A 9,621-nucleotide genomic window follows, 5' to 3' on the forward strand; every position below is an offset into this window, starting at 1 on the left:
TCCCTACAGATTTTAGTTAGGAAAGAAAAAGTGATGGATAAATATTGTATGATGGGCTTCAAACTGTATTTTTTGACATACTAACAATTTGTCATGCTGTAATTCACAAGCATTTTAAGACTCACAGGTACACTTATTTCAATGAAGTTACCTTGAAATTTTAAAATACAATAAAATATGAGACCTAACACTTCCAAAACTTTGTCAATTTAGATAAAAAAATTACATTCTTAATTTAAAAATTTCTATTCCCCCACAGGAAGGTTTATGGTGGTTTACCTGGGTGGACAGTGTTAAAATTTAAAAGATTGAATTATTTAAAAATTCTAAATTTTCTCTCTTTACTGACATTTTTTTTATAGCTTAGACAGCTTTTATATTTGGTATTATTGACGCTATTCTAAGAATGCAAAATACTCTAAAATGTCTTCAGAAGAAATAATTTATGCATTTAAGTAAATGCCCAGAGAGGCTGTGAAGTCTCAATCCCTGGAGATATTTAAAAACTTTTCTGTAAAGAATGTGTTGCAGTGCATTTGGATGCACAACAGAAAATTCATTATGAATGGAGAATGAAAAATGGAGAATATTTAGAGAGAGGTATTCATGCTAACAATAGTAAAAGTGAGGACAATGGCTGGGAGTGATCACATTGGCAACAAAACCTTATTTGTTTTCATGCAGGCAACAGATTCAGTTACCCAAATACCAAGAAAGAGAATGAAACTCTGAACTTTCACTAGAATTCACAGTTTGTTAGCTGGAAAATATGAAAATCATTTAAATGTCTGGGGTTTTTTAAATGAAGCTTTTTTTCTCCACTGCCAAAGAAGGCAAATACTTTACCAGAAACAGCACAAAAATCATGTTAATAATGAGAGGCAAAAATAATTGCTTGACCCAAAGGCAGTTGTTAGCAAATCATTGATTAAATATGAATTTGGCATATATTGTTCATTATTTTGATTCACTGTTAGGGAAAGGTGACAACCATTATCATGAAACAAGTTTCTAGCTTAAGCTGAACTTCCAATTGATGCTGGTACACAGAGAGGCTCCTGCTCTTTGGCCATTTTGCCACCCACCCAAACCAAAGCTTAACCCCATGCACTGCATATTTTACAGCTCAAATAAGATTTTCTGAACAGGAACATCATTTGTCACATGAAAACACATGCCAGTTTCACTACCTACTTAACAAGAGTCATGACAAGCTTCATCAAGATTGAAAAGTGAGTCAGGATTCTACCAGACTGATTAGTGAGACCACTACTGGGAAAGAAAAGAACCAGAGGCATGTATACAAACATGGAACAATGTCCCTTTCCTTGCAGGCACACAGAAACTCGCTATAGAGCCCCTCAGTGTGGAAACATCAGGATAAAACCTCGATCTTGGCAGTCCCAGGGTGTAAAACAAATTTATGCAACACTTTCCAAATGAGTTGCTTTTTTTCTCAGCCCTTTCAAAAAACAACATACAGGGCTCAGATCTATATTCAGACATAGACATCTACAGCAGAGACAAAAGTAATGATTCTTGTAAAACAACACTGGATTTCCTACACTAAAAATTATGAAGGAGCAGTGATCAGCATAAAAAACTAATTATTCACAGTATTCTGAAACAATTCCAAGTCATAAGTGCCATTCCTTTAACAAGCTTCACAGGGAATAATTTGATCTGAAGAGAATGAATTTCTTTTCATGAGCAAAAAATTATTTGGGGGGAATCTGGAAAGAATTTAATAAAATCATCTGATCTCTTCCAGTATTGAGTAATATATTCTTGCAATAAACAATTATGCAATTTCAAGATTTCTAATTTCATTATAAACCATGTAACACTAGAAATATTTTTAAAACTGTATTTATTTATTCTTCAGGTCCAGAAAATGCCAGGTGTGTTTCATTCTCTGCTATACATCACAGACCAAATTTAACCTCAGTGTGAAGGTGCTATTTCATTTGGGATAATAAAATATGTCTTTACTGAATTCCAAAGCAAAATTCCACTCTTACTTTCAGAGTTTCAGGTAAGTCTACATATGCACTAATGATCACTGAATCAATACAAATCCGATGGTTCTATGTAAGATACTATAATCATCAGCAAAACACAAAAATTTGTGTTGTCTGGACCCTATGCTGAGCTAAGCTGGAAAGTTTGTTATTTCAAAATGAAAAGCAGGAAAACAATTTGCTTTGATGTCAGACTGCATGAGTTGGCGACTTGGTTAAAAGTTTTCTTGCTTTGCTTCTATTTTTTTTGGGGGGGGGGAGGTGTCCAAAACAAAAAATATTTTTCCTTGAAGAGGAATTCCTCACCTTTCTGATGATTAAGTGCCAAACTTCACATTCACACAGAAGAAATTCAAGTTAAGATGCGCTACTTAAGTGATACACTATAACAAATGCTTGCTATGGAAATTAGTTACCAGGTTTAGTTCGTGGCTTTGGGGGTCTGGCAGATGGTCTAGGTTTAGATGCAGAAGTAGTGAGTTTTGCTTCCTTAGGAGCTGAAAGAAATACACTGGTTTATAAATTTATGCTTTCCACTGTATCACAAAAAAAAATCAAATGAGGCAATGAATGGCTACTGGGAACAAAAGCAAATGGTAGAATCAAATATGCCAAGAAGACTTCTCAAAAATCTTCCTAAGAATTCACTAGTCCAGCAAAACCTCTGTTTGTTCCTCACTGTAAAAATGAGTAATTGCATTTAAATATGAAACTGAAGCTTGCAATCACATCTGAATGTTCCTCTCATTAAGTTAGCAAATTCATTTTTGCTAGATGCCCAAGAGATAAAACAATAATGCTTTTTATCCTTTTGAATTCCAAGTCAATTTAAAGCCCAATCAGAAGACATATATAGACAAAATATACAGAAATGTCCTCAATTTTTGGCACAGTAAAGAAATTACTGGCAAACAGCTGGAAGAACATGGAATCAATTAAAAAATAATGGAACTGCTTCATAACTGCGGTCATTGAATTCTGCTAATAGAACTGAAGTAGCTAATATAAGAAGAATAATATAAGTAGACTAGCAGTACCCTGTGAATGGTAAAAAATTAAGAAAAATGAGTCCTAGAAACCCTTTTCCCACCAAACATGCACATGTTGAAATTGTAATTAGCTAATCTGCCTGTTAGCCTGATTTCAGATGAAGCGTAAACTGAGTTTTTGTACATTTTTAAAAAAGCAGTGCTGTGAGACCACTTTCCAATTAAATGTTTCATAGCAATTGACACAGCAGAAAAATGTTTGATGTCTACAAAAAGAGCAGAGACCCATGAAGTGACTGAGAGATGTTTTTCAAACCAAAACTACATTCAGAAGGATTCATAAAACATGTTAACTTAGTACCACAGGAATCCTTCACTGAGAGTTCTGGGATTAACATCCCCATTTACTACTACCTTTACTTTTAATATTACCTTTTCACTTGGCATTTCAATTGTATTTCCAATGAGTTTTCTGAATAAAGAGTGTTGGTCTAGAAAACCTCTCAGCAAAATGGAAGTTAAAAATTTTTACTGTACCATGGAACTAGCAAAACTGCAATAAAAAATGGTTCCTTTTTTCCTAAGTTTAGAAAAAACATTTCTGAATGCTTGTCTCCTAACTTTCTTCTTCTTTCAAAGAAATTGATTAAATAGAGCTAAAGCTATGAGATAAAGTAACAGTACAAAATGTGGCTTGGACTGCAAAGAGGAGTGACTAACAGCCACAGAAACATGTATTACCTAGGGTTGCTTTTGGTTGTTCAACAGTCTGAGAAGTTTTAGGCTCCAAAAGTGGTGGTTTAGGGGCTAGAAAAGAAAAAATTCCAGTGTAATCAAACCAATCAGTAGATGTATCAACATGAAGCCAAAAGTGTTATCATTTCAACAATTCAAGGGAGATTTTTAAACAGTGTAGATAAGCCTTAGTCTTGTGTGTAACACCCCACACTCCCTTTAGCTTTGTTTCTTATGAAATTGCACACTGAATGATTGTGTGAGAGTCTGCTTCTAAGGCTCCTTCCCCTTATTTATGTTCTCAAGACATTTCTAATCCTGCTTTTGATTCAATCGGCAAATAAATTTCTCTTCTGTAATGGGAGAATAGTGAAAAAGGAGAGATGATGAAGAAAAGAACACTGTAATGAATACTGAAGAATCTATATGTAAGGAAATGTCTAAAGGCCAAAATTTTGCTAAAAATCCTAAATCAGTACCTGCAGTTGATTATAAGAGAGGCATAAGACAATAAAGGCAGGTCCAGTGTTTTACTGATCTGTCTGGCTATAAGACATGAGAACAGAAGCATTTGAGGCCTCAAATAATCCACAGCATAATATTTATTGGTCCAGTACCTGAATCACTAAAGGAAACAAATTGCTTTCCCATTATACCAAATTCAAAGAAAATTAGTAGAGGTCTGTTTTTGTATCAAAAGGTAGAAAATACATGACACAATGATTATGTTCCTATGGAATTAGCAAAGATGTCATCTTTGCCATAGTACGTCATATGGGATATGGGGAGTGGCAAAGGACATTGTAAATGTTATAATCATATTTATTGCTTATAGGAGTGATATCAAAACAGCCTTGTGCTACACAGACCTTTTTTTTTCCATTCCAGTCCTTTAAAAAAGTTAGAACACTAGAGAACTGGTTTATATTTTTATCACTGGACCCAAATGCATAAAAGTGATGAGTTTAACACTCATTAAATTTATGAGGGTCAATGACCAATTTGAGAATGATGAGTTAGTTAGGATGCTCATGTACTGCATAACTCCTGCTCTTTTTAGGAAGTTTTGCTTAGATATTTTTAGAGAAAATATCTGTCTGCATACCAACTTATGAAATTGTTGTGCACAATTACCAGGTTTCACATGTTGTACTTCTGGGGTAGCAGATGGTTTCGGTTTAGAAGGAATAAGTGGTATTTCTTTTGGAGCTGAAAGAAAGAGCTCAGTTTGCAGTGAAAAATTGTTTAACAAGCATTTCCCGCAACAAACAGCACATGTCACAAGTTTAGATTGAAGACAACTTAGTATGGAATGTCAAAGCCAGCTGATGAGATCAGATTTTGAAGTGTGGAATGGAGATGACACTGAAATGCTGTATGTTGATCAGAAATAAGATTCTGTGAGTCCAAAACAATTAAAATTTCCATTTTGAAAGCTTTACATACCAGAGACAATCAGCACATGCGTGTGTACTGGGAGTAAAAGAGATAGAATGCTGATAAAAGGATGATGGTGTTTATCATGCAAGAGACAAGTTTTGCTTCTCTGAGACAGTAAATCCACCCAGAACCTTGTTCTCATACACAGGTATGTCAAGAACAAAGATATAATGATGATGGAAAAACAAGACTCTCTAACCAGGAAAAAGAATGATTATGGATGTGAAATGATACGTGGAAGGAATGCATTCATATGGGATGGAGTACTCAAAACAAACATGGAGTTTTTCACTGGGTGAAAACAACATTACCTAATGTTACCCTTGGCCATTGAAAAGGACGGGAAGTTTTAGGTGTGAAAGATTCCAGAATGGATTCACTTCTTGCTGCTGGAAGAAATGATGACAGTCATAAGAGAGTGAAGAGCTAATGGAAGAAACTCTTCCTTCATGAGCAAAAATAAATTTATTTTACCAAGAACAACAAATATTTCACTAATGCTTGGACATTCATCAGTTTAGTATACATCAGGGAGAAATCCAGAACTGCCCAGAACTTCAATGACTATAAATCAGTGCATCTGTGACACACACAATTCTGGATATTTATTTCCTCCTGCCTTCATTGCAACTGGTCTGGATCTCAACCACTGCCAAGTAAAATTTTAAGTAGAGCTTTTGAACATTTTGAGTACTGGTCCAACACTTAAGGGAGATGGTACTGCATACAGTGTAGATATTTAATGAAAAGGACATGTTGAACAATCAATTAGTCACACATTAAAACATAAAAAATTTGGAATAGAAACCTGACAACCGATCCAGCTGTGGTTTCAGTCCAAAATCACTGTCTGTAACAGTTAACCAATTTCATGTTGTTAAGGATGCACTCATGTTAACATTTTTAGTGATGCTACAACAATAAAATGCAACCTACAGTTCACATCACAGTGTTTTCATCAGAACTCCTCTACAAATACCATTTTTTCAATTATTTTGAGAAGATAATTTCTATTTTTCTTAGTTTTCAGCATACTGAATCATGTGACTGTGAGTTACCATATGCATTATAACTATGAGAAAACACCAAGTTTAACCATTAGCAGCAACGTAAATTTGAAATCAGCTGTTAGGGACTAATCCAAATGTGCACTGAAAATAACAGCAGTGTATTAATTTCAGTTGAGTTCTAGAGCATGGCTTGAGCTGTTGAATTAAGAACTAAGTAGAGATTATTGTACCTGGTCCAGCTTCTGCTATTTCAGGCTTACTAGGTGCCACAGGAGTTGAAAGAACAGGTTGAATACCACCGAAAACTATAAAAAAACCACGTCACGTTATCTATATTATTAATTCTACACACAGCTTTTCTTTGTCATAGAAAAACAACCAAAAAATTTGGTATGTTATAGCACACCTCATTTGCACTTCACCATAAGCACACCTTACCTCAGGAATGGAGCAGTATTGGTTTAGAATGTGAGCTGAAGGTAGTGCTTAAAGTGAGAACTAAAAAGAAATTGTCATCCAGATAAAGCTAATATTGCTTTGAATCACATAGTCCACATAGCTTAAAGTGACCCAGAAAATACAAAGATAAAAACTTCTAATATCCTAACTATAAAGATAAAGCACTCAGTACCCCCTGCCTCCCCCCAAACTATAAAAACTAAAAAGCACGGCAAATTTGTTTCCATGAAAAAAGCACCTGTCTTAGTTCTCTTAGGTGCTTTGGTTTGTGTCAATATTTTTTAGTGAATTTTAATGTCATATAATCTGTCATGCACACATTAAAAGCAAGGATAAAGTTAAAAACAAATATCACTAAACAGCAAAAAAATAGTAAGAAAGGAGCTTCCTATGCTGACAAGACAATATTTAGGATAAAAATATGTGTTCTAACTGAGCATGTAACAATTAGGCTTGTAAGAAAACAACAAGTAATTTTGGAATTCTTATCTAGTCAGCAGTAGTATTAAACCTAGTTTACTAGTATTAAAACAAGTTTACCTCATTTAAAATAGCCCTAGAAGGTTTTTGAGAAATGAATGTGAGATCAGAAACACTACCAGGTGAGTTTCTCAGCAGAAAGAAAAGTTGTCATGTAAAAAAAAGGATGCTTTCAATGATCATGACTCACACAGAAGACAACATGGGAGATGATCAAAATATCTGGGATTAATAAAATTTCAAAAATGGCTGTCCAAACACCAAAAGGGGTTTAACTGAAAAACTAAAGCATCACTATTACCCGCGGTTGTTGTTAGCACATGAGGTGTTCTGGAAAGTGGAGGCAGAGATTTTTCCAGGTCAGCTGAACTTGTAACTGTGGAAAAATGTAAACATCCCTGAGACAGATTCACACTGATGCACACATGGCAAGGGGGGCAAAAATCAGAAAAAGAAAGATTGATTTACATTGCTTTGCAAGATGCCAACACAGCTACAACAGAGTTTCATAAATTTCCAACTTTAAAAGGAAGTAACAAAATTTCAAAATTTTGAAGATGTCACCTGCACCTAATAGACACACAGTGACAGGAACCCTGGCTGTCCTCCTAAAAGCAGATTTATCAACAGGAGTCAAATGTTCTGTGCCCATGTAACATGAAAAAAAACCTGTGCTTTTGACTTCACCTGCACCACAGAGAGAGACCTATTCACTTTAAACGCACGCAAATATGAATTTGTACAACCAGGTATTTCCATTTCTAAAGCTTTGCATGTTTCCATATAGCAAAAGCCATTATTTTGACTTAGGGGTTTTAACACACTATACATCAAGCAATTTGTCATTTGCAGTATTTATCTAATTGATATAATATATATTAGCACAACTTCTGTGATATATTGAAGAGACAGACTGGGACAGAAAATCTAACACAGAACTGTTGAAATATTGACTGCCAGGTTTAGGATCATTTTCTTTCTTATCTCTTGAACATTTGCAATGCCTTCAAATACATTCTTGAATACCTGTGACCCCAGCAATAAAAGTTCCAAGGTGCAATAGCAACATAACTTGAAAAAAGTCTCATGAATAGAGAAAACTGAAAAATAATGTGTACAATACGGCTAATAGAAAATCCTCTACAGTGAAATATCAAGAACGTATCTTTATAACTGATAATGAACCCATCTAGCTATTGGTCCTGTTGCTCCTAATCTATTCAACAGCTTAAAACTACACAAAAAACATTAATTCCTGTGGTTTCATTTGTATTTCATCCTATACCACAAAATATCACCATGTAGTTATAGAGCCTATCAGACACTGCAAACAAAATTCTGCTTCAGACATCAAGCAATCAAAGCAAACAGCCCATAACATCATCGATGCAAAACCAAATACTAAGCAATGGAAGTATCATAAATACAATTTACCAGTCTCTGGTTTTGATATTTCTGCAGATGCAGAAGTTTGGGACAGGAAACTAATATGATTAGAGTCCAGTGAAGCTGGAAAAACAAAACCAAAACAAAACATTTTTTGGCATCATCTGAACATATAGACTGAACAGGTTTCAAGACATTACTAAGAAACTAGATCTTGGGGAAAAGAAAATATCTCAAATGAACATGCCATGGATTTCCTTATGTAAAGGTGTGAAAATGCACTGATGATGAAAATGATGAAGAGATATGAAGAGATCACATTACAAGAGAAGTGGAATTGCCACAGCCAACGGAGTAATTAAATATGGTTTTGCACATATGGCCCCTTTCATGTCTACACTTACGCTTTACTGAAATCTAGGCCCAAGAGAAGTGGCAGGTTGGCTAAAAGCACAATATCTCTTGGGATAATTCCCATCTTGCATCGCACCAGAACTGCAAAAATATCATTACTGCCAGAGGAAGCCAGTGTCTCAAACTGTGAAGAAACATCCTGTGATTCACCAAGGCTGAAATGAGGACTTGATCTTAAAACCCTAACATGGCCTCAAAAGCAGCAGCAGAGCAGAGCATTCTCAGCCCAGCTGGGTTTGCCTCTTAAGAACACTGCTGTGTTTGAATGCATCAGAGAAAGCAAGACCCAGCACCCAAACACAAGGAAGCAGGGGAATGGAGCTGAAGGCCAGGTGCAACAACGTGGTCTCTCTGCAGAATGTCACATGCTTCCTGCAGAAAATGCTCATCAGCCGTGGGAAAAGCGTGGGATCAAACAACAGAATTGCAGAACCAGTGTGGCCAGTGCTCTGGCAAGCCAAGCTGCACCAACAAGTCTTCATCCTCTCCATGGAAGGTGACAAGCCAAGGATGTGCGGTGGTTTGGGGTGGGAGGTGTGATGGGAAGTGAAAGAGATGGGAGACAATGGGAAAAGGAGGCTGTTGCTAGTTACCCATCACAGTTTGTTGAGTTGCCGGGGAGGAAGGAGTGCTGGACTTCGGCCTTGGTCTTCGAGGAGCTAAGATCAAACACAGAAAGCACCTTCA

At 35.8% G+C, this 9,621-nt stretch overlaps 1 protein-coding gene across 23 annotated transcripts in view; it reads right to left on the reverse strand.

Annotated features, from left to right (window-relative positions):
• ABI3BP (ABI family member 3 binding protein) overlaps positions 1-9,621 on the reverse strand; it is a 135,277-nt gene that overhangs the window by 50,939 nt on the left and 74,717 nt on the right. For 19 of the 23 annotated variants that reach the window (XM_015624788.2, XM_015624997.2, XM_015624980.2 and 16 more), the window contains 8 exons: positions 9,528-9,593; positions 8,569-8,643; positions 7,436-7,510; positions 6,426-6,500; positions 5,497-5,574; positions 4,880-4,954; positions 3,752-3,817; positions 2,438-2,518 (listed from right to left, as the gene is read on the reverse strand). In XM_015624788.2, coding sequence (XP_015480274.1) covers positions 2,438-2,518; positions 3,752-3,817; positions 4,880-4,954; positions 5,497-5,574; positions 6,426-6,500; positions 7,436-7,510; positions 8,569-8,643; positions 9,528-9,593 — 591 coding nt within the window. The remainder of the gene's footprint in view (positions 1-2,437; positions 2,519-3,751; positions 3,818-4,879; positions 4,955-5,496; positions 5,575-6,425; positions 6,501-7,435; positions 7,511-8,568; positions 8,644-9,527; positions 9,594-9,621) is intronic. The other 4 variants (XM_015624801.2, XM_015624894.2, XM_033517754.1 and 1 more) reach the window with 4 other exon arrangements.

Source organism: Parus major, chromosome 1, assembly GCF_001522545.3.
Source record: "Parus major isolate Abel chromosome 1, Parus_major1.1, whole genome shotgun sequence".
NCBI lineage: Eukaryota > Metazoa > Chordata > Aves > Passeriformes > Paridae > Parus > Parus major.